General features: G+C 42.0%; 1 protein-coding gene across 3 annotated transcripts in view; it reads left to right on the forward strand.

The window, feature by feature from the left end:
* macrod1 (mono-ADP ribosylhydrolase 1) overlaps nucleotides 1-24887 on the forward strand; it is a 122190-nt gene extending 97303 nt beyond the window's left edge. The window contains exons 6-11 of one of the 3 annotated variants that reach the window (XM_080416959.1): nucleotides 8208-8329; nucleotides 11034-11064; nucleotides 13372-13445; nucleotides 17623-17704; nucleotides 19269-19291; nucleotides 24083-24887. In XM_080416959.1, coding sequence (XP_080273085.1) covers nucleotides 8208-8329; nucleotides 11034-11064; nucleotides 13372-13445; nucleotides 17623-17704; nucleotides 19269-19279 — 320 coding nt within the window. In that variant the 3' untranslated portion in view covers nucleotides 19280-19291; nucleotides 24083-24887. The remainder of the gene's footprint in view (nucleotides 1-8207; nucleotides 8330-11033; nucleotides 11065-13371; nucleotides 13446-17622; nucleotides 17705-19268; nucleotides 19292-24082) is intronic. The other 2 variants (XM_080416960.1, XM_080416958.1) reach the window with 2 other exon arrangements.
* The last annotated feature ends 1076 nt before the right edge of the window (nucleotides 24888-25963 follow it).

Consider the following 25963-nt stretch of genomic DNA (forward strand, 5'->3'; position numbering starts at 1 on the left):
CACCCGCTCATTCAAACACACACACACACACACACACACACACACACACACACACACACACACACACACACACACACACACACACACACACACACACACACACACACACACACACACAGTCATAGGAACTTGCAGAAAATCATTTCACTCACTCACTCCTGATGCAACATTAAAGTCAAGTTTGAGTTGATGGATGGTCCCGATTTGCTGCTGCATTGTTCACCCTTCTGTTATGTTACTTAATTTCCTTTCCTTTCTTCTCTGTTTCCATGTTTGGTTTATTTACCGTGATTGTTTTGTTGTTTTTTCTAGCTTTTTTGCATCACTCAGATTTTTCATTATTGATTGATTCTCTAGCTTTGTAAGTAGATTAAATTCTGGTTCTAATTTTATCCTTGCTTTTGAACGTATCTGGATGCTCCCTGATGAAAAGCATCAAGTCCATAAATACATATTCACGAGGCGAACCACTTTTTTCAGAGGACCTGAATGCACCTCAGGGGACTCAAAAGTAATTAAAAGTATCTTCTGCTAAGACATTTAAATGCTTGAACTTCTATGGAAAAAAGTATAAGGTGCCATTCTGGCATTAATTTTTGTGGAATAAAACAGAACCGTTTGCAGAGGCTCTGCTCTTGTCATCTTTAGCAAGCTAACAGAAGAGAGAGCTGGGAGCGTGCGTGCGTGCGTGCGTGCGTGCCCTATGCATGTCGCTGTCTGAGCGAGAAAAATGCAGGTTGTTTTCTTGACTTTTCCACTTATCAATAGTGCGCAACACGAGTTTTGAAACCGTTTCAAACATTCGGAATCAATATTTATTGTAAAATCTATATTTTTGACAACACCAGCTGTTCCCCCAAATTGAAAAAAATAAATATCTGGCTACACCATTGCTCAATAGGCATTGAGAGCAGCTTGAAGCCTGGCATTATGAATAACATCAGCAAGGGTATGTCTTCCCTTTTCAGACCAGGGGTGTTTTGTTTTTGGACAGATTTTCAATGTTGGAAGATAAAGAATCTATTTCAAGGAGGTTTACTGTTCCAAATAAATGTAGCAAGCATTGAATGAAGCATGTCCCAATAACCTGCTGGTGTCAGAAGAATCATAGAGCTAGAGAAGTTAACCCTAAAAGTATTGATTGGTGGTTCTTTTGTAATGGAAGAAAACATACCAAACACAGGTAGCAAGGTCGAGTGACTCAGTTTGGTGGCAGAGAGATATTCCCATGGTATCACTCAAAGGAAATAGCGCAGATTTAAAACAGTTGATTTTGTACACGGATATAGATCCAAATACTGAAATGGCTTCTTCACTTCCTCCACAGGTATTACCAATGATACTAATAAAGGCTCTGTTCCATTTAGTGTAGCAGAGCCAACTTGCACAATATCAGCACCCTGACTCTGTTTGATCAGAATGGAACAGAGCCATTTATTTCTGTACAGCATAAACAGCTTTATGGTCTGAGAGTAATAAAGATAATAATTCAGTATTGTGTATTTTCCCTATGAGATTTCTCAAAACATAATACAAACAAAATATAGTCTATTCTGTAAATACAGTAGTTCTGGGGCTCGCAGAGTAAAAATAATCATCTTTATTGGACAGTTTAATCAAACACCAAACTCAATTGCTCACCTGGGTATCGCAGAGAATGCCAACTGCTGCTCCCTCCTTTCTGTCTGTCTTGTTCTGTCCATTCCATGCTCCCACCCACACTGTGTTGAATTCACACCCATATTGAGTTAGAACCACTTAGAACTAAGAGTTTCAACGTCATGACTGAGTGCAAAAGCTTGAACCCAATGTGTTAGGTGACAGACAGACCTGAATTTCAAAGTTTGTCATTTTGCCACTTAACTATGTACACCTCCAGGTTGCCCTTTTCAAGTCAAGAAAAAAAGAAAATAGCAGATTCATATTTTCACATTTGATTTTGAATAACAACGAATACTCTTCATGAAGTTCAATAACCAAGTTAAAATTCAAACCATTGGATTGTAATTTCTCCAGAAATATTTGTCTCTAACACTGCTTGAATAAAAATGAGATTTCATAGGTTATACAAATTCACTTTCGACTCTCAGCTACTTGATTGTTTAATCATCGAAACGGCACAAAACACATCTGAGATTGTCTTGCCACACAAAGGTGAGCTCTCTTTGCTCCCAGCTCGCTCTCTCTCTCTCTCTCTCTCTCTCTCTCTCTCTCTCTCTCTCTCTCTCTCTCTCTTAATCCATCACTCTCAAGCATTCCCTCATACTCTGTCACTCACTTTGACACATATTCTGACTCTCTTGGACCCACACACACACACACACACACACACACACACACACACACACACACACACACACACACGTTCCCATTTACTTTCTTTGACAGATGCACACTAACTCTCTTTGATATAACTCTCTTTGATATACACACACACACACACACGCCACACACGCACTTGCGTGTGCACCCACCCACACACACTGACAGACACACACGTACACACTCAGTCTTCCATTCCCCATTCTTCCTGTCACACTCACAGGCCCATACGCACTCACGACACACACTCGCTTCCTCAGCAACACACACGCGCGCACACACGCTCGCACACACACACACACACACACACACACACACACACACACACACACACACACACACACACACACACACACACACACACACACATTTTATCCGCTCTACATCACATTCTCTGTCTGTCCATCTCTCACTCACGCCCACAAATCTCTAACATCACATCCTCACAAACTCTCCATCTCTCTTCCCAACGCAACCTGCAGACCTCCCCCCAACCACACCAAATCCTCCCACTCCCTACCGCTCCCGTCCCCTCTGTCCCTTTCTTTCTTTCTTTCTTTCTTTCTTTCTTTGGCACTCTCTCTTTCTCGCTGGGTGATGTGGGGCAGCCGTGTGGCGTGACGTGCGGGGGGAGTTGGGTGGGGAGGCGGGTGATGAATGGTGGAACTAAAGCAACCTGCCGATCGATAATGTAAACAGGAGCGGAGAGAGGCGGTAAATAACCCCGCCTCCTGACAGCACTGTCTGCCTCGGGTGACAGAATGGGTGAGGTCTTGGGGGGGGGGGGGGGGGCAGGAGAAGGGGGGGGGGGGGGCGTGGGGGGGTAGCACCATGAAGGCAGAGGACATGCAGGGAGGGAGAGAGAAATGGGATGATGGAGAGAAGGTAGGAGATGATGAAACAAAATGTGTGTGTGTGTACATGTGTGTGTGTGTGTGGGGGGAGGTGTGGAAGTGGTTGGATGGATGGATGGATGGAAAGCAAAAAAGGGTATGAATGGAGAGGGTGGCGGAGAGAGGGTGAACAAGGAGTGAAACCGTGATGGAGGGAAACTAGAATGAGATTCAGAGTTGAAGAATGAGGGAGAGATGGATAGTGACACAGAGGCTGTGTGTGTGTGTGTGTGTGTGTGTGTGTGTGTGTGTGTGTGTGTGTGTGTGTGTGTGTGTGTGTGTGTGTGTGTGTGTGTGTGTGTGTGTGTGTGTGTGTGTGTGTGTGTGTGTGTGTGTGTGTGTGTGTGTGTGTGTGTGTGTGTGTGTGTGTGTGTGTGTGTGTGTGTGTGTGTGTGAGAGAGTGCATTTAGAGCCTTGACATTTAGCAGATGACATGCAGATGGATGATCACTAAGTGACCTGCTGTTGAACTGATCAACCACGCACACGTACACGCACGCACCCACTACCAAATCCTGACCTCGGCCACCTGACCAGATTCAGATTCACTTACTTAGATGCATTGGTTAGGTACATACAGTACATGTGAAAAACGTACGCGCACGCACACACACACACACACGCGCACACGCACACGCACACGCAGAGACAGACAGACAGACAGACACTTGCAAGAGCACCATTCACCGACACTCACTCACTCACTATTGATCTAGTTGCCCTTTTGAGTAAACACAAACGCCTGCCCTCATGAACAATTATATTCACACATACACTATAGCATTTCCACATATTGACACACTCGTAACCCAAGATAATATGGGACAATCCTCTTCAATTTACACCTTTTATCCTTTTTGCATGCTTTTTTTCAGGGCATGAGAACTTTAGCCGTAGTCTTGTTACATGGTTCTTGTGAGACATGTACTGTACAGAGTACACTGTATATTCTCTTTATTAGTGTACTTTCATCATCATGCGTGCAATTATCACTTGAATTGGCACGATGAAACTTCAGAAAGCACAGCAATAAAATGTTGCCGTTCTAGAACGAGCTGGAAGCTCAGCTTGGAGGAGCATCGATCACTTAACTGCAAACTCCCCAGTTTGATTCCAGCCTGGGAACCAGTGGTGCACATCGTCTCTCCTCCCTGCCTTTGCTTTCCCATCTCTATCCACTCTCCTGTCTGAATAATCAATGCAATGCCATAATAAATAGTCTTTAAAAATAGCAGCCATCCCAGACTCACCCATTTCATACTTGTTCCCAGCACAGAGCAGACCCTACACTCATCTATACTCAGTGGTGGAAAGTAACTAAGTACATGTACTCAAGCACTGTACTTGAGTACAATGTTTAGGCATTTTTTACTTCACTGGAGTGTTTCCAATTTTCAGTACTTTTACTTCTACTCCACTGCATATCAGAGGCAAATATTGTACTTTTACTCCACTACCATTATTTGAAAACTGTAGTAACTAGTTGTAGATTTTTATTATTATTATGAAACATACGTTACCCACTTCAGCCCTATATACATTTCGGCCATTTGAAAATAGCCGATATAGAAGCTTACAATGCGTCGCATCGGGAGCTTGTAGATCTGCTATTTTCAATAGATTTTTATACATTTAAAAAGTTGTGAAATGGGAACTCTGCATAATGAGCACTTTCTACTTTTGATACTTTAAGCACATTTTGATACCAATACTTTTGTACTTTAACTTTTGAATTCCGGACTTTTACTTGTAATTCTACATGACAATTTCTACATTGCAGTACTGATACTTTTACTTAAGTGAAAAATGTGAGTACTTCTTCCACCACTGTCTATACTCCACCTGCGCTAGCCTAATGCTGCACTGCGTCTCAAGCGTATATACTGTGTACAGCCCACAGCATCTCATCCAATAATATCAACCTTGCCATCAATCTCAACAACAATAGGCTAATGGAACAGCTGACCCTGCTGGTCTGAGAAAGCCCGCTCAGCAGTTCAGCATACTTTGACCTGATATTTCTGCTACTTCCGTGTAGGAGTACTGTACGGATGGGATGATAATCGTTATTATCGTTTATCGTGATTAAGAAAACGCTCACAATAATCGTTTCGTGGAGATAAAAAATGTATCGTGAAATTGTCCGCCGTCATACACTAGGATGAATTGGCTTTTGTTGAGCTGCAAATTCAGCACCACTTAAACGCTCTATACTTGATAAAACAGACCTGTAAAGAGCGCATTTGATACGCTCTTATTTCACTCTACACAAATCGATTTGAAAAAATAGCAGATCCACAAGCACGCAACACGTTGTGAGCTTGTAGCAAAAGTGGCATTTTAAGTTTTAAGCATATTTTGATTATCGTGATAATATCGTTAATCGCAATTATTTTTGCCACAATAATCGTGACCTATGACATGTCATTTTCATATCGTCCCATCCCTAAGGAGTAGGAACATGTAACTGTTTGTGTCGACACTCGACAGGTGTTGCTGGACATTTCTTGTATCTCCAGTTCTGTCCCCAAGTGAGTTAACACATTAAGACCAAATGTCTTCTAAATCCAGTTTTCTGAAAAAGCGTATCAGTGGTTCTCAAACTTTTTCATGTCAAGGACCCCCTAAAATATATGGCCGCGGACCCCCATCTCAAAATATGTTGTTCCAGGAACCCCCAGAAGCAAAGATTTGAGTTAAAAATGTTCGCCTTTCAAAAATATATAGTATATTAAAAAATAGCTGATCTTCGTGCAGCGCTATGAGCTTGTATATCTGCTATTTTTGAATAGCCAACCAATATAATGTGCTATATATATAGCTAAAATCTAAAATGACACCCGGTTTTAATGGGTTAAACAAAATATCTGTCAGTGCGTACCATTGGTTAGCAGGGATGAGTAGTACTGAGGATCAATACCCATTACAACAATTCCGATTATTTTTTTTGTATTAATATCGATTTTGAGGCATCAAAAGCTATCCAGCAGTATTGAAAAGGCTTCAGAATGATTCACTCTTACAGTGGACTCTCAGGTTTTACCTCAAAGGGGAAATCAATGTGGCATTGTGCGATGATATTTTGAAAAGTAATTAGTGTGCCGAATGATTTCGATCATGTCATTAAATACACTACACATGGGAGTGTATCACATAAATTCTGCTTTTAAAAATACTCTACATTTTGACCCCTTTGATAACAGGTATCAGTATAAAAAATACAATTAGGATCACATTGTAAATAAATACTGTAAATACACAGAAGAACGTTAATTTACTGTAGCAGTATTTAGCTGGCAGTATTTGCTTGTCAGATAATGCAACTACAAGGCATTTATACCACAAATCAGGCTGAATGGGGCATTTGGGGGGAGCAGCGCAATTCACGTGTCACACTTGCTCTGAAATGTATACTGTAAGTACGTCCCTTCCTGTCATGGAAACAAATGAACTGTAGGCAGGCTGTGAAGCACGGTTGGTACGTGATATTTATGCAGAAGGTCTGTTCAAAGATAATGTTTAATTCAGTTTAAATCTCTCTCATAGGGGACGAAACATTTCTGGCTGTCCAGATTGTATACAAGCATCATAAATAGGACACCTCTACAGGATACATTCATGTACAGTACCTTCTTCATTATTATCAGGACTATTTACATTATTTTATGAGTATGAGTTATACAATAGACTGTCCACAACCAACTTCATCTTTCAACCAGCTGTTTGAAAAAGACTTGTTAATTGCCTCTGAATGCCTCACAGCTGATATCACTGCTGTCGGGCAGAAAACCATTTCCTTTTTTTTTGTGTAAATTAATGCCCTACTTTGTAGTACAAGAATGTCGCGCATAAGTATTGAAAAATAGCCGATCTCCAAGCTCACAAAAGCTCATAAATATTCAACCGGTGCAAAAGTATCAACAAGAGCTTTGTGATTAAATCCATTGGAACACAGGTTCTGTTTTTACGTCCTGGAACGTACAAGGGTTTCCACGCGGCGGCAACAACTACTTTATGCATCTGCTGGTTGAAAAAGACTTGCTAATGAAAACAATGATTGTAGCTGGTAGCCGCCTGGTACTGTAGAGATCAGATACTGAGCCTACACATGAAAACGTATAGAGGAAACTAATCACAAATAGTGTGCTATTGAACTGCGTGGTGTTGGAAAACAGCAGCGGCAGATAGCATTTGAGTCCAAATACCATGTTACATCATTCGTCTCTAATGGCCTCTGATCCCGAGGGGGTTGGGGGGCGGGGGGTGTTAGATGAAAGAGGGCTTTTTGTGTGTCTTTCTCAGTGCTGTGGAGGGAGTGGAGTTTGGGGCTTGTTAACTGGTTGTTGCAAACGTGACCGAGCACTGTGTGTGTGTGTGTGTGTGTGTGTGTGTGTGTGTGTGTGTGTGTGTGTGTGTGTGTGTGTGTGTGTGTGTGTGTGTGTGTGTGTGTGTGTGTGTGTGTGTGTGTGTGTGTGTGTGTGTGTGTGTGTGTGTGTGTGTGTGTGTGTGTGTGTGTGTGTGTGTGTGTGAGATATTATGCGTGTGTGTGTGTCCGTGCTGATCACAGACCTGGGATTCATGCTGAGAGCAACACGCAGAGCCTCATCAGAACGTGTGGTTGCACTGGTGTTACTTGGCACACAGGGACCGGCATTAAACACATCTCTGCTTCTCTCTCTCTCACTCACACTCACTCTCACACCCCCATACACACAAACACACACAAACACATGATTATTTTGTGCTTCCTGTCTTTATCCTCTTTATTTTGTTGCTTAATCCCTCCACACACACACACACACACACATAATGTAATGTACACTCTTTCGCTCCAAATTCTCTTTATCTCTTACTTTCTCTCCCAAACCAACCCCGCCCTCCTTTTCCCGCTTTCTCCTTATTTCTCTATTACTCATCATCTCTCCCCATCTCTCCTCCTTACTCACGCTGTTCTCCCTCCCTCCCTCCCTCCCTCCCTCTCTGTCTCACCAGATGTGATCCACACGGTGGGGCCTGTTGCCATGGGCGGCGTTGGGGAGGAGGAGAGGACCAGACTGAGGGGGTGCTACAGGAACAGCCTGGAGATCGCCACCAAGAACAATGTTCGCTCCTTGGTGAGATGGTGCGATAGGAGAGGAGAGGAGAGGTAGAGGTTGACGTAGGTAGAGGGAATGATGAAAGGAAAAAGGGACAGATATTTGCATGAGGTGTAAGGAAGGAATGAAGGAAGGAACCTACCTACCTACCTACCTACCTACCTACCTACCTACCTACAGTACCTGTAGGTATAGGTGAGTTAAGGAGCCAGTGTCTTGAGTTGCAACCAGATTTTAGGAAGCACCGCACAACAGATTGTGTCCAAAACCTAGATTTTGATGAAGACCTGAACGATCGAAATCTGAACTGTGCTTAAATAAAGCAGAGTGTGGAGTATTTAATTAAGTGTGCAAGTCCTATCTTTCTATTCACTCCTCACAATAGAACTAGGGCCCCCATATGTGTCAAGCCTAGCAAATCGATCTGATCTGAAGTGCCTGGAAATTCTCAGAATGACACAAATTTGGCCTACTCTTGGACATGGGAGGACAATTTATAAATATTCCCTTAATTGGCAAAGAGCTCCTAAAGCCACCAGGATTTAGGTGTGCTCCAGAGTGGTCTTGAACTGTTTTGACTGCCAATCGCGTAGATCTACGCAAACCTAAATAATTGCGCAGCGTGCCAGTCGCGTAGATCTACGCGAAGTGGTCTTCTTTTTTCTTTTTTTTCTCGCAGGTTCACATTTCATTGTAGGCCTCGTTCGCCACGACAGATTTCATTGTAGCACCACCGGAAACGTAATTATCCGTATCCGGAGATTTTCGTTCCCATCCACCTCCACTCTAAAGCGGAAACTAAATGTCCATTTTCTCGGTTGTTGTTTTTCTCACCGCTGATCGCTGTTTAACATAAACCGCTGTAGCTTCAAAGTGGCGGATCGCCGATCGAAACGGTCTTCGCTGGGCGTCTCACACAGCTACCCTGTGTGTCTACAAACAGTTTAACGCGCAATCTTAAGGAATTTAGCAAGGTCTGTGGCGACGTGAAAAAATAAATAAATAAAAAAATAAATCGCTGGCACTGGTGAGTACATTATGATATTAACCTCTGGCGTGGAATGTGTTAAGAGTAGGTCCCAGTGTTGCATGGAAACGCTTGACAACAGCAAGCTTATTAAAAGTTACTGTTAGAAATTGAATCATTTTTGTGACTGTCTTTGTACAGCAGGTGTGATATTTCAGCACAAGCCATTTCAGTGTCAATACATACAAATCGCCAGATGGTAGTCAGTCCATTGCAATGATATAATTGGCAGTGGCATACATATAAAGTAATAGTGTGTGGAGTAGAGTAATACACAACAGTCACCTTGCTATGCAATATTTATACAGTAGTAATGTTACGTCTCCCACATCGCTCTGCTATTATTGTAGCACGCTATGTACCTACAGTACACATACATTATTATTTATGAATGTCACATACTAACACTTGATCAGTCTACATGGAAAGTGAATACATGACCTACAGTGAATGAATAGCATACATGATTGCTAGAGAATTATTTCATAATGGATATCTTTTTAATTCAGTGAAGATGATCAAAGTGCTCTTTTTAAAAGTGCTCTACAAATCCAAAGTGTGGCAACTGCCACACACTTCACCTCCGATAATAGACACATCAATTGAGTTTAATTTATTTAGCAGCGACAATACACATTAATTAACACCGCTCTTCATTCATTCATTTCCCCACCACTCAACGGTGCTTTCCTAATGCAAAAACATGTTCCATTTATGGAAATCACTGGTTGCCCCAGAATTGTCGGTGTCACAGATCATTTGTCCAATAAACGAGGATGCATTTCCTCATCTATTGGACCAGGTATCTTATTATGCTTGAATGGAAAGTGATCAACACAAAGTGGTTATGGATGCAAAATACATGAGCCTTAATTTTGTGCCCAAATGGTGTAAGGTTAAACGTTTTGTTTTATTATTGGAAGGTTTGTTTACTTACAGTATTGCCTATTACACAAATTGCAAATATGCCTATCCTGGTTGAATCCATAGTGCAACTATCAGGGGAAAACAACTACAAATCATCATAATTAAAATTTTGTTGCCCAGAGTGTCGTAAAACCTTGACATCACTATGAATTATCAAAAGACAACAACAGCTACTTCTCTCTTAAAGTGGTTATACTGAATGAAGCTTCATAAATACTTCTTACAGTAAGTGCTACTGTTTAGTCCCGGTCAAACTTTCACTGCGATTCCTAGGAGTCATTCTTAGATGTGTGATGAATACAGGCCCAGATTTTGGAACAAAGGAAGAATATCAAATAAAAAACACCCACCACCAGTCTATCATCTATTGTTACTTACCTGCATGGTTTGAGAACGGATCGTGCTGAACATGTCCATCACTAGATATGAGATATAAATGTTTTGATTGTCTCATATGATTGTGGACCTCTGTATTTTTATTCTATGGAAGAGTTGAGAAAATGTCATATAAATGAAAGAATGAGTGAGAATTTGTATTTTGTGTGTGTGTGTGTGTGTGTGTGTGTGTGTGTGTGTGTGTGTGTGTGTGTGTGTGTGTGTGTGTGTGTGTGTGTGTGTGTGTGTGTGTGTGTGTGTGTGTGTGTGTGTGTGTGTGGGGGGGGGGGGGGGGGTGTAATAGGTGTGTGTATGTTGGGGGGACTGGAGACAGTAGGTGGTCTTCTGATCGGCAATAGATTGTAACATTTGTTTTTCATTTGAACTCCGCAGGCCTTCCCTTGTATCTCCACTGGAATCTACGGTCAGTGTCTGTCTGTATATTGTTTCTGAACGCAGTGGTGGTGTTGACAACAGCACATATTTGATTTATTCCACTTCTTACATTCAAGCTAGTGTGGTGACTGTGCATGTGTGTCAGTGTGTGTGTGTGTGTGTGTGTACACGTGCGTATCGTATTTTGTACTTTATTATTTCAAATGAACTTGGGGTCTCAAAGCCAAGTCAGAACTTTGTGAAGTATATCTTTGTGTTGAATATGATATTATATGAATAGGTTTTTGTCTGACACCAAGTGTGTGTGTGTGTGTGTGTGTGTGTGTGTGTGTGTGTGTGTGTGTGTGTGTGTGTGTGTGTGTGTGTGTGTGTGTGTGTGTGTGTGTGTGTGTGTGTGTGTGTGTGTGTGTGTCTATCAGTGTTGATTTTGACAGCAAATTTTGATTTAGTTTTAGTCATACTCTTTTGAATACAATTCTGCTTAGTTTTAGTCATATCTTAGTCACCTGAAATGTTTACTTTTAGTCTAGTTTTGGTCGACTAAATATCATAAGATTTTAGTCGACTAAATCTACAGTTGATTTAGTCGACAAAAAAATATTTTGGCGGGCCGTGATGTCATTGAAATGATTTTCACTTAGTTGCATGCCGATTGCCGAAAATAGACGATCTACAAGCTCACAATGCGTCGCATTGTGAGCTTGTAGATCAACTATCTTCGGTCTGCGACACCCGCACGCACCCATGATGACTTGTCTTAGTTCTCCTGGATCTCTTCTCCACTAGTCCCTCCCAAACATTTTAGTCTAGTTTTTATTTGTTGACGAAATTTTCAGTATATTTAGTCATAGTTTTAGTCGTCATAGCGTAGTTTTTATTTAGTTTTTATTTAGTTTTCGTTAGTAAAAAAAGGTAGTCAACAGCGGTGTCTCGCCCATTCCACTTAAGAGTTTGAGGTGGCTCCAGTGTGTCACTCTCCTCATAGTATCTCCTTTGGCCCAAAGGCGCTTCTCAGATTAAGGCTCTGGATTAGAGCTAGAAGATTAAACTAGATTATTATGGGAGATGGCGTCAGATGGGGTGTAATCCACCCGCACTGGCAGGGGAGCGTGTTAAAGCGCGGCAGTGCAGTGCTTACAAACGCTGCTGGAGTGTTTTCCAATGCTTTGCCCTGATTGAATTGAAGAGAAAAAGGTCAGTGGCAAATCACAGCAGAAAAGTTGTTTGTGCTTTGAACTATGGCACAGTTGCTGTGCAGTCCCTTGCATGCTGGTCCTATCCTCTCCGTGGTCCCACTCTCCTACTCTGGGGGCACTCTTTGATGCACAGTAAAACTCCTCACATCTGACCCATACATTTCCACTTGGGTCCTTTTTTTTACACCCTAAAGGTCCTTACACACCGGGGCGATTTCTTTCATGCGAATAATACGTTTTTTTTTAAAACCTTATAAAGTCAATGCAAGCTTCCACACCAGTTTCGCGGAGCGAAAAAAGCGTCTTTTAATTATTCGGAACGAGTCCGAATTTTGTGTATATTCGCATATTTGCCGGTGTGTAACCGCCTTAAGAGTTAAATTAACACCAAGGATTTTACTGTGTGGCTCCTCTGGAAGATTGTGTGTGTGTGTGTGTGTGTGTGTGTGTGTGTGTGTGTGTGTGTGTGTGTGTGTGTGTGTGTGTGTGTGTGTGTGTGTGTGTGTGTGTGTGTGTGTGTGTGTGTGTGTGTGTGTGTGTGTGTGTGTGTGTGTGTGTGTGTGTGTGTGTGTGCGAACTTAGCATACTTGCATAAAATATTATAATTCAGACCATGATTTATGGAATAATTACACTATAATTACCAGATTTTTTTTTGGGGGGGGGGGGTGGAGAAATAGAGGCAGGTGATGAATTTTCGCTGTCCGTGCATTTTTCCAACAGTGGGGGTAATTTTACAGCTTTGGAATCACACAGCTGCAAAATGCATATAAGAATCAAACACTACTCTCTCTGTTACTTACACTGTATATTTCCTTATCTCTCTCTCTCTCTCTCTCTCTCTCTCTCTCTCTCTCTCTCTCTCTCTCTCTCTGTCATCATGACCAACAAGTGTGCTGTGTCTCAGTACAGTGCAGGTTTGACGAGAGATGAGAGAGAGGGAGAAAGAGACAGAAACAGAACAGCGAATGGATGTACTGTACAGTGGAAAAAACAACAAACGCATACCTACAAAAACAACCCCACCACGTGGATCTGTCACAGCACCTGTTTCTGCAAATTGCATGTATTATTGACATCTCACTTTGTGTGTGTGTGTGTGTGTGTGTGTGTGTGTGTGTGTGTGTGTGTGTTTGTAGGATACCCACCTGAGCAGGCTGTACACGAGGCATTGGCAACCGTGAGGAAATTTCTGGACGAGCATCACGATAAGGTGTGTGTGTCCGTGTTTGTGTTTGTGTTTGAGTCTGCCAATTTTTCCCTATAGTTTCCTCTAGGTATTCTTCCTTCCACAGCTGTTGTTTTTGTTTTGTGAACAGGGAGAGGATGTATTGAGAGGACACACACACACACACTCACATATACACACACACACACACACACACACACACACACACACACACACACACACACACACACACACACACTGCAGCCCTAAGTGCTGGCTCCCATGCTCACGGCCAAGTCATGTTTTAATTGGCTCCTTGAGGGACGAAAGTCGACTTGCACAAACACACACAAGTGCACGAACATGCACAAATGCACAGACCTTCTCTGAAAGATACTCTAAAGGTAGAGCGAGAGTCCTTTCAGATTGGAACAAGGACATCAACTGACATGCCCTACACCCTCTCACACACACTCACTCATTCTTAAGCATTTAACCCATTAAAACCAGGAAAGCATCTGTGTGACCACTTTAACCAATATGTTATACTTTGGCTATTCAAAAATAGCAGATATACAAGATCATATAGCGTGTCACTTCGTGCCGCGCTATGAGCTTGTAGATCTACTATTTTTGAAAAATCTTGAAGATTTGTGCAAATCTTTGAATATATTATTTTAAGCGAATTCTTTGCTTTGCTTCTGGCCTGGGGGTCCCTGGAACAAAATATTTTGAGATGAGGGTCCGTGGCCAAATACATATAATTTTGGGGGGTCCTTGACAGGAGTCCTTCAGGGGTGTGTACTAGGCCCCACCCTTTTTTCCTTCAACAGCAAATATGTTCTCCGAAAATAGCCGATCTACCCCCTGATAGATCAGTTGTGAGCTTGTAGCTTTTGACAAAATGTTCGACCCACAGAGTATAGGGACGACGCTATGGTTCATGTGTTTAAACATCCTGTCTGTCTCTACCCCTTTCTTTCTTTCACCTTCGCATTCTCTCTCTCTAGTTCTACCTTTGCCCTCCCTCTCTCGTTTGACTAATGTGCCGTGTCGCCTCCCAGAGAGGGTGTTGACGATGTTATTGTTAGCATTGCCGTCTCCAGAGGCTCTGTAGCAATAGCAGCCCACTGATGTCATCAGCCACACTGAGGGAACGGTAAAACATACGTAGGCTGGGTATACCAATCAACAACCCCAGTAATGCTAGAAATTCAAGCTTATTTATTTACATGCCAGGTTAAAAGTGGTTAATGCTAATTAAACCCTAACCCGTTACTAGGAGTAACAAAATAAAACTAATAAAATAAAATAAAAAGAGTCATCAGATAGGGATCAGGAAAAGAGTACCAGACACCAGGTATACTACAGAAATCTGGCTTGGCCCTCAGCACTTGGACTGCCTGGGAATAAGCGTGGTAAAAGGGCTTTTAGGAGGTGTAGATAAGAAGAGACAATGTGGTTAATCTCAGTGCACAGTCCTATGCTTTGTAAGGCATTGTTCTAGTTAGGACTTATGATTGAATAATACTGAAATGAGCAAAATTGCTGAACAAGGCAATTCAAGACAATTAGTCCATGAGCCAGAGCCCCAAAATTGAGCAATGATTATCGAAAGAGTGGGCAAAACCAAACCTATATTAAATTGTTCATAGGGTCAATACGAGTAAATAAATATATGATAACCTCTCCACAGGAGCAGCTTTTTCATAGTTATCACACATTTTGTTATTTTCCCCATACGTATGACAGGTGAAAAATTTTCACCAAGTTCTAATTTCCATATTTAAATATACAATTTCAGAAAACTTGTAATACGATAAATCATTGTCTTCATGTAAGTAATCAACTCAGGAAGTTTCATTATGATAACTCTTTTTTAAATTTTGACATTTTTTCGCCTGTCATGTACGTATGGGGAAAATAACAAAATGTGTGATAACCATGAAAAAGCTGCTCCTGTGGAGAGGTTATCATATATTTATTTACTCGTATTGACCCTATGAACAATTTAATATAGGTATGGTTTTGCCCACTCTTTCGATAATGAAATCTTGTCTGGCTCATGGACTAAATAGTATTCCATCCCATATTGCACATAATAGTCCCTCTTTTGTTGCCCATGACAACTCTTTTATGGCAACAAATCAATGGAATCACAGCTAATCAGTGGCATCATCTACTGTGCATACAAAAATGTATAGATGGTGTATATATCTCCATGCATCGCCAGTCTCCATTACTTTTACCCAATATTAATGCAGGCATCTCAGCGCCCCAGTCCCCAGTAATTGCTGCAGAATGAGCTCCCCGTCGCTAGTTTGCAATGACCATCTTGCATCGATCCTAATGAGCATTCAGTTTAATTTGGTCAGGGAGGCACAAAATGGCAAAAGTGACATCAACCAAGGGGGGAAACTAATGATTTTGAGTTGTAGCCTGCAGGGTGTACTGCGTTACATCAACACACCTTCTTCTGCAATATCCCCCATTGAAATTAAGACTAATTGGTATAATTGCGAATGAACCAATACTGACAAGTGTGATCCACAGGCTAGTAGGCTAGTGAACTCTCTAACCTTGAAAGGAATCAGACTAAAATCCCCAGACTGGGGCACCGACGCTGAGTGGTTGAGGCGCGTACCGCATGGGCTCTCATGCCTGGCGATCAGTCGCCGGTTTGATCCCGGGCTCTCTCTCCCTGTGTCGTGTCTCGTAAATGGTAAATGGTGCATTTATATAGCGCTTTCATCCAAAGCGCTTTACATAGATTGTGCATTACATTCACACACACATTCACACACCCATGGCGGAGGAAACCATGCAAGGCACCAAACCTGCTCATCGGGAACAATTAGGGGTTCAGCGTCTTGCTCAAGGACACTTCGACACTAACTCTGGGGGAGCCCGGGATCGAACTGGGAATCTCGCGGTTCCCATCCGGCCGCTCTACCGGCCACTCTACCCCTGAGCCACTGCCGCCCCAAAAACAACTTTGATCCCCAGACCGAAGAGACGCCGATAGAAACTGTTGTTTGTTTGGTTCTTTGTTTGAAATAATCCAAATAGAAGGCGGTCAAACATTTGCCTGAGGCATCCGGAGAAACCTTGGGTCTGTGGTTTATGATGTTTCATCTATCAAAGTCTGACACATAAGAAGATACAGCCCACATATTTACAGCTCCTTCCTGAAATCAAGTTTAATGTGGCCGCTTCTCATCATTACATACACACACTTTTATGTAACTAACACAGACGACAAAGACAGAAGATAAAGTATATCATATAAAAGTTGTTTACGGGCATGAAACAGTCAGATATACTGGGTCAGTGTCCAAATTTCACTAGAAAGAATACAGCTTGCTCTGTTCGGTGTGTGTATGTGCGAGCGAGCGAGTGCGTGTGTTAGGACAGAACCTATTGCCCTGAGGCTCCAAACAGTCTCTGAACTGAGCCGATCAGAGCTGGTCACACAGTAATGAGAGAACCAAAGTCCCCAAACATATTCTCACACACACACACACACACACACACACACACACACACACACACACACACACACACACACACACACACACACACAGTGAAATGCTCAGGGACGTGAACTAAACCACAGACTCTCATCTTCTCACACACACGAAAAATGCTTTGACACAAACACAATGTCTTATCTCATAGTCCATCTTCTACACATGCAACACACAGTACACGCACGCACGCACGCACGCGCACACACACACACACACACACACAGTATTTAGGGACATGGAAATTCCCCCCTCTCTCTCTCATACTGACTGTAATATCAGTTGCAGACAAATATACACATACAGGCACACAATGCTTCCCCACCACTAGCTAAAACTAGGTCTCAGCCTCAGTGCATTAAGCACTGTTCTGTGGAGTGATAATAAGAGAGAATGTGTTCTAAGGTGATTGAGGCGGTTTCTATAGACGCCTTGCTGCTTCACAATGGCCCTCGCTGTGACATACAAAACTGTTACACTGTTTCCCTGCTGCTATTACTGACACCATTGCTTTTGTGAATGTTTTTCAATATTTAGTGTAATGTGTAAAGTGTAATGCGTGTATTAAGGTGTTTCCTCTCTCTTTGTGTGTGTGTGTGTGTGTGTGTGTGTGTGTGTGTGTGTGTGTGTGTGTGTGTGTGTGTGTGTGTGTGTGTGTGTGTGTGTGTGTGTGTGTGTGTGTGTGTGTGTTTTAGGTGGACAGGGTCATCTTCTGTGTGTTCCTGCCAACTGATAAGGAGCTATATCTGAAGAATATTCCTCTGTACTTCCCTGGTGGTGAGCAGTCACACAGCATACACACACACACACACACACACACACATAATATACTGACACATTGTCTCCTGCTCATATGGCACACTATCTCACATATTGGCTCCTTGAGGGACTAAGGTCGACACAAACACAAACATGCACAAATGCACAAACCTTCTCCGGAGAAAGAGACAGCTGAAAGATACTCTAAAGGTAGAGTGATAGTAGTTTCAGATTGGAACAAAGAAATCAGCTGTAGACATGCCCTACCCTTCTTAACCACTTACTGTAAACCCTATATATTTCATTGACAGGAGTCCCCCAGGTGTCTGCTCTAGGCCCCCTCGTTTTTTCCTTATACACGTTTGCACAGTACAGTATCTCACGCTACTGTGATAACACTCACATGTACTATACATACTGTACATACTGTACATACAGTACAGTACAGTATCTATACCATACAATACAGTTCCCAGTTTGGTATTTTTTACCAAACACCTCAATATCGATATTGTGGTGATGGCTATTGGTGCTTCAAAAAAATAGTGTGAAAAATCATCAGTAATGCCTACTGTATATAATAACTTAGTTTGTAAAGGCACTTAATAGCCAGATCAGACAGGTAAGTTAGAAAATGACAGGACATTATTGTAATGCAGCATCTTGCAGCAACACGTACCATATCACGATATACCAATATTCCATATCCCAGACAATATAGTCTCATATCACAATGTAAATATGATATTTATATTATTGCCTAGTTCTATGGACACATACATACAGTACAGGCATACATACTGTGTGTACACACACACACACACACACACACACACACACACACACACACACACACACACACATACATACATACATACATACATACATACATACATACATACATACATACATACATAGAAGCCTGAAAAGTATGTAAATCAAACACTTTTATTCTTTACAAATTAAATGAAATACACCCATAAGCCCATATGACTGCTTTTGCGTTTTGTTACGCATTGCATGAAATAGCAGGAGTGTTATAGGCTGACAAAATTGTTGTAGGAATTATGGCCTGGTCATTTAAATAAATGGCTTGCTCCATCATGATTTAGTCTAGGAACACACCATCAAGATGTCATCTACCAGACAAAATTGGCTATTTATATGTATTGCAACACTAGACTTGACTTGAAAATGAGACCATTTGCTTTCTGTATACATTTCTGTTCATTTTATTGGAACAGGCATCAAGCTACTGCATTCCTTTTTTAAGATGCAAAAAAGTACATCAAAATCATGGACTAGAGAACCACTCTAAGCGCACTTTGCAAATTCAAGTAGCCCAGTGGAGCCCAGAAGGTGGCCTGTGTGTGTGTGTGTGTGTGTGTGTGTGTGTGTGTGTGTGTGTGTGTGTGTGTGTGTGTGTGTGTGTGTGTGTGTGTGTGTGTGTGTGTGTGTGTGTGTGTGTGTGTGTGTGTGTGTGTGTGTGTGTGTGTGTGTGTGTGTGTGTGTGTGTGTGTGCGCACACACGTGTAGTCATCTGTGTTTACCATTCATTTGTGTGCCCCTTCCTTTCCACCAGCAGACCAGTGACACAAACGTAAGGTAATTAGTATGGAGTGTGTACCAGGGTTGCTGTGGCAACATTAACAGCTCAAATTTGTCTGAATGCTGCTTTCAAGTGTTCAACCATGCTGTGATGTTGAAGAATGATCCTCTCTAAACGATCCTTCCTTTAAAGGGGAATGCTTGACATTTTCTTCAGCAGGCAGGTATTTGTCACATTGTGGAGCCTGTGTTGCCAACTCTGATGCAACAAAGTCATGCTGTGTGACTATAATTTCCACAATAACCATTCCACATAAATGCGTTTTTTGATAACATCTCTAAACACTATTATATACTATTTTTAATTGTGAGTGTTGGCCCACGGCATTCGTGCCAAAATGACGTAGGCACCGGAAATGTAGTTATTTATGTATTTTAATGTTAATACCGTTTCTGGCTATGTGTTGTTGAGTTCCAAAATGTCTTTGAGCACTAGTACCCGACAGCATTCATCTTTCATGGTTCCTTCATAGGCAAACACTGTAATGCCACAGAGCTACCAGTTGGTGTTTCCAAAAAGGACTACTGAAAGGACATTTACATAGTATGACTTTAACCAAAAAATTGCTTATTAGCATGAAGCTAATTGGTTCTGTTACCAATTAATTGGTACCATTAGTAACAACTAATTGGTACCAATCAATCAAACTTTATTTATATAGCACATTTTACACAACGTTAGTTGACCAAAGTGCTGCACAGGTAAAAAGCTGAAAAAAAAGAAAAGAAAAAAAAAAATATGCTACTACATTAGCAAATTGTAGTAGCATATAGGCCTAATGTAACTACTAAGTGCATACAGTAGTTAAAAGGGATAAAACACTAAGATAAAAAATGTCAAGATTTCCCTTTAACTCCAAGTGTGATGTTTCTTTGCCTCTTTACAAAATGCATTAACTAACTAGCCTTTTTCTTGACTGTCAGTGAAACTTATCCTGCCTGGTGGTTAAGTTAGTTAAATAAATAAGCTAAATGTATGCAATGCAACTTACAGTAGTGCTACTATGTGTGCAGCCATTTGTTTAGATTACAAATGTGATTGATAATGTTATAATCCCATTCAGTCTGGACATCTGAGGATAATCAGTCATTCATTCATTAAATTATTCAAATCAATCATTAGTATTAAAACTGGAGCATTAAGCTCAAATGCCTTGCTTTAAAGTTGCACAGGAAACTAACCTCTTACTGTATGTCAAACACATTTTGAAAGAGAAGTCTGTTAAAATGTCCTGATTAACAGAGTAAATTACTGACAGTTGGTGATCTGGCTCTTATAAAAAAAAATTATACAGCTGCTGAGAAGAAATTCTAATACTGGATTCAGGATTTCTTTAGAATTTGGAAAATCTGTTATCAAAGTAATTGTCAATAGTATCATTCCACACGCATTTAGAGAATTTAGAACGTTGGGTCTTTGTTCACATAACTTTTGTCACGTTTTCTTCATAGTGAAATTAGTTTGAACACGTACGCAAAGATAATCTCGATGTTGTAAAGCAATTAATATTTTACTAATTTGTGCTGCTGTTAAATTTAAATAAAATGATCGATTCCAAGCTTTCCAGTTACATTAAATATGCAATGCTTGCCAACAGGGAAATGTAGGTAATTTGGCGCTAAATACATTCAATTATTTTAATTAAGACAAAACGGCCTCTCAAGCTACCCCCCCCCCCTCCCATATTTCAATGTGCATTCTGTAGCACATATTAACTAAATTGAAAAGGGCTGGAACTGACATCAAGTACATCGAGGGAAAATGGGAGATTAAAGGATTAAGGGTCAACTTAAATGAAGTGCAGACAGAATTTGAACAGTTGAAGCGATACATAAGCATTTGGACAATTAATCCCTTTAGCTTGACAGATAAGAAAATGTATCCCTTCTGTTCAATTCATTTGTAAATTATCATGTAAATATTAATACATATCTAATGCTTTGTTTGCCATCCACTCAACATGCAAAATCAACACTTTGCCCTGGAAACAAGATTACAGGTGTCTATCTTTCTTGTCAGGGAGCTTGTCTTGGGAGGTTGTTTCCCATCTATACCTGTATCCTTTATGTTTTCTTCAGCATTTCAGCTTTATTTCTGACATTGACAGTGAGGCCACTAAAGCGGGAGTGAGAGAGAAGGGATGACATGCAGCAAAGAGCCTCGAGTCGGATTCGAACCCGGGCCAGCTGCGGGAAGGACTATAGCCTTAATTATGTAGTACTAGACCATACCCGGTGAAGTGCGCAGGCAAAAGTAGTTGCAAACGTGGGGTTATTGCACGTCCTACTGTATATACATATACATATATACATATACATATATACATATACACACACACACACACACACACACACACACACACACACACACACACACACACACACACACACACACACACACACACACACACACACACACACACACACATATATATTCTGTCATTCATTGTACTTATATTATAATGAATTGATTACTACAGCAAAAATAATTATACAACACTGTTATTACAACTTGTACAACTATTATTTCAACTTAACAACAACAATATAATTATGTGCATGCGGATATGCACTTAAAGAGTGCACATTCAACAGTGGAGAATGTATGGGCGAATGTAACAAATAAACGCTCTCCACCATTCGTTGCGATACGGGGCGACCGTGTTTAGGGGCGAGACAATTAGGCGCAGATTGCTCACCCCAGACCGTTCGGTGCGAGCCGGGGCGACCGTGTTTAGGGGCGAGATTGTGGAACGGTCGTATCGTTAGCTTGTACAGATTTTCGGAGACTCGACATGGTGTAATGGCTAGATGAGATTAACTTTTGTGTCTCTGGTGGAGAGATTTACGTAAAAGCGACGTGCTACCACCTTTGCACGAAAAGATTGCAATGCATTTCATGCACACACTCTCTCTCTCACTCTCTCACTCACTCACTCTCACACACAGCTCTCTCTCTCCCCCTCTCTTTCTCTCTCTCTCCCCCCTCTCTCTCTCTCCAGCCATCATAAGCACGGCGAGATTGTCTGATTGAGACTGTGTTTGACATAAAAATGCGAATAAACAGCTGAGATTGTGAATTGGGCGAAGCACGTTCAACACACACACACGCGCGCGCGACCCGTTGCGAGCGCTCACACACACACACACACACGGTACTGCGGCCCGTGGCCCGTCGCGAACACACACACGGGCGTCGCGCAAACACAAATAATGTACATTGTGACATGTCACACGTGCCTCCCCAACGTGCATGCGCACGTGCGTGTCCACGCATACACGGGCGCGGACCCAAGTTGTGGTGCGATCATCTCACACACACACCACCACGGAGCCACGATGTAGAATGAAATGTGACTCCCTGGCATAGGCATGTTACTCGCCCGCCCCCTCCCGCTCCCACCCCGGCCCAGAGTGGGCGGAGTCTATGGTGTGACAGACTTTGGTGTTGCCATGTTCGCCTATTGTAAGCGGTTTAGGGGCAATATTGGTGGAAGTGTGTTTTTGGCGTTGGTTGTGAAAGTGCAGGTGGGTGTGGGGAGGCGTTGTGAGCTTGTAGAGCGGCTGTTTTCCAAGAGGCAATGTATATGTGTGACGGTGCTTCGTTTGGCCTTCTTTTCATAGACCTTGTTGCTTGTAGGGCTCGCTTCGTTTGGCCTTGTTTTCATAGACCTTGCTGCTTGTTTGTCTCGCGAAACCTGGCAACCTTGCGCAGCGTGATCTGCCATTGTTTGACACATAAACGGTAATAATAAGCTGAGATTTGATGTAATGGAAAAACGGGCTTCACAGTTCCATGCACATGGTAATGGTCAATGGCTGTGCGCAATTTGAGATCAATAGCTCCAGGCACTGAGGAGAACCGGGCAGAAACATTTTGGGCTCAGGGCTCAGAGGTTTGGGCTCACAGGTTGGGCTCACAGGGTTGGTCTCAGAGCTTACTGGATATAAACGGTAATAATAAGCTGAGATTTGATGTAATGGAAAAACGGGCTTCACAGTTCCATGCACATGGTAATGGTCAATGGCTGTGCGCAATTTGAGATCAATAGCTCCAGGCACTGAGGAGAACCGGGCAGAAACATTTTGGGCTCAGGGCTCAGAGGTTTGGGCTCACAGGTTGGGCTCACAGGGTTGGTCTCAGAGCTTACTGGAATTATAGTTAGATGCGCTTTTGTACCAGGTGAGCCGCTGGGGCGCCCCTAGGTGTATCCCTTTAAGAAATTGGTGTTAGCTTTTGTTGTCTCTCTCCCCTATAATGGATGTGCACCAGATTTTGCATCAGCAGTGAGTGAACAGTAGCAGGGCTGTTAGATGGGCCGGAACTGTCTGTCCGTATGACAGAGCTGCTACGGGCAAGCCTCCAAGTCTCCACTCGACAAACGTTATGTGTCTCCATTCTCCAACACCTGGCCATGGAGAGAGAGTGTGTGTGTGTGTGTGTGTGTGTGTGTGTGTGTGTGTGTGTGTGTGTGTGTGTGTGTGTGTGTGTGTGTGTGTGTGTGTGTGTGTGTGTGTGTGTGTGTGTGTGTGTGTGTGTGTGTGTGTGTGCGCGTGTGTGTGCGTGTGTGCGTGTGTGCGTGCGTGCGTGCGTGCGTGCGTGTTCTTACATTTGTGCATATGAATTGGGGGCCATATTTGCCTGGATGTTACTAATCCTCACTAACAGATCCCTCTGAAGCACCAGAGATATACCAAAAGCCAAGTACGATTAACTACAGCATGTCCAAACTTTAAGCTTTTTATTTTTTAACTAATTTGTGTTTAAGTTCCGGTTTTCTCTCCCAGCTTCCACAGGGCCCACAGTCAAGAGCAAACTGTAAGGAGAGGAGCGGGATGGATCCCCCTGCCTGACATACAGCTAAATGAAGACACGTGACCTCAGTATCCTGTTATTTCGTCCCCGTCTTCGTCTCTTCATCCTTCCTCTGTCCACAGATGGACACCACTCACATTACATCAAATGAGCATTTACTTTTGGAAGTTTTGGAATGGACTGTAGATCCTCTACAAAGGGGACGTTGCCCCCGGACTCTGATTTAGGGTCCGTTTGGCGATATTTCTTACACATGAGTAATGTTTGGATCAGCAATGACACAATATCTTACCATGTTGGCACATAAGGGCAACTTTGATTTCTTGATCATTTGGTCAATACTGTTAAAACAATAATGTGTAGCCGTACTCTAAATTAATTTAAGCATGTAAGTTATATTTCTTCGTTAAAACAAGTGTTAAACAGCTCGGTATTCTTATAGTAATCATTGCTGAGTGTTTGAGTGTTTGTTCAGTAACGGGGTGTCCCCACTCCCCACCTCTCTAGCTCTTTAGTAAAGATAAATACCAATTTTATCTAATCAGGAGAGAGAACTCGTACAGGATACAGGATAAACAAGTGAAATTGGAAGTGATTAAACGAGAACAATGAGCTGACAAAATTGCAAATGGAACACCAAAACAATGTAAGCTGATAAATCTGTTCTTTTTCCTGATTGGATATAGTTGGCAATTCACCTGAAAATGTATTTTCTGTTGTGCATTTTAACAAAATGCTACTTGGCTAAAAGTGATGCACTACTATCCCTACTGACACAGCCGCTTTAAATAAAACTATTCCTTCGTGTTCTGTCTGCGTCCTTGTGACTGAGTGACAACAGCCTTGTTGACGTGCTCTCTGGTGATCTTTTAGATGTAAGTGTAGCTGCAGCTACTCCAGGGTTAATATCGTTAACTAAAACCAACTTTGAAAAAACATTTCAGTTAACTGAAATAAAAATAATTCTTGATTGTTTTTGTCTTTTGTCTCCTGAGCCAATAATTTGATGACCAGCAGGAGACTCAATTGAGCCACAAGCCATCATCGAATTATTGGCTCAGGAATGCGACAAAAACAAATAAATGTCTATGAATTCAAGGCTTCAAGGGGTGTGTAAATGATAAAAAATAAGTAATGTTTTGGGTGAACTACTCCTTCCTTGTCTAATATTTTCACACATTTTTGAAAGTCTTAAAAATGTGTGAAAATAGCAATCTACAAGCTCACAACGCGTCGCAATGCACCAGCTGCACCAACATGGTCTGGCTCTTCCGGAGCCAAAGGCTCAACTGAACAAGGACTAATGATCCCTGGCTCAAAATCCTGCCTGTACCTGTAGTTCAGTGGTTCCCAAACGGTGCACCAAGGCACAATGGTACGTCATGACACAAGAAATGTGAAAACCACTGCTCAGTGCTCATACTATAGGTGAAGGTGGAGGAGAGTAATTTTCCACCTTAAAACTGCTCTTAGATGTCACTGTGCTTCATCTTTGCAACATCTTCATAAAAATTTACTTGGTTGTTTGCCATATCGCTACTACATACATTTTGAAACCACAACCCCATGCATGGTTTGGTGAGCAAATTAGGTTGAAAAACAAGAAGTCAAATTGGCTCGAAGGGGACTTTAATTGGTTGCTAATTAGCTCTGTTTGCACCAAATCTGCAACCACCCGAGAGATGTTTGTACCAACCATTTACCAAAATATTTGAATGATGAAATTCATGTATTGGTATTGTGTGTGTGTGTGTGTGTGTGTGTGTGTGTGTGTGTGTGTGTGTGTGTGTGTGTGTGTGTGTGTGTGTGTGTGTGTGTGTGTGTGTGTGTGTGTGTGTGTGTGTGTGTGTGTG

This window comes from Gymnoscopelus braueri (genome assembly GCF_963280865.1).
Source record: "Gymnoscopelus braueri genome assembly, chromosome: 20".
Taxonomy (NCBI): Eukaryota; Metazoa; Chordata; class Actinopteri; order Myctophiformes; family Myctophidae; genus Gymnoscopelus; species Gymnoscopelus braueri.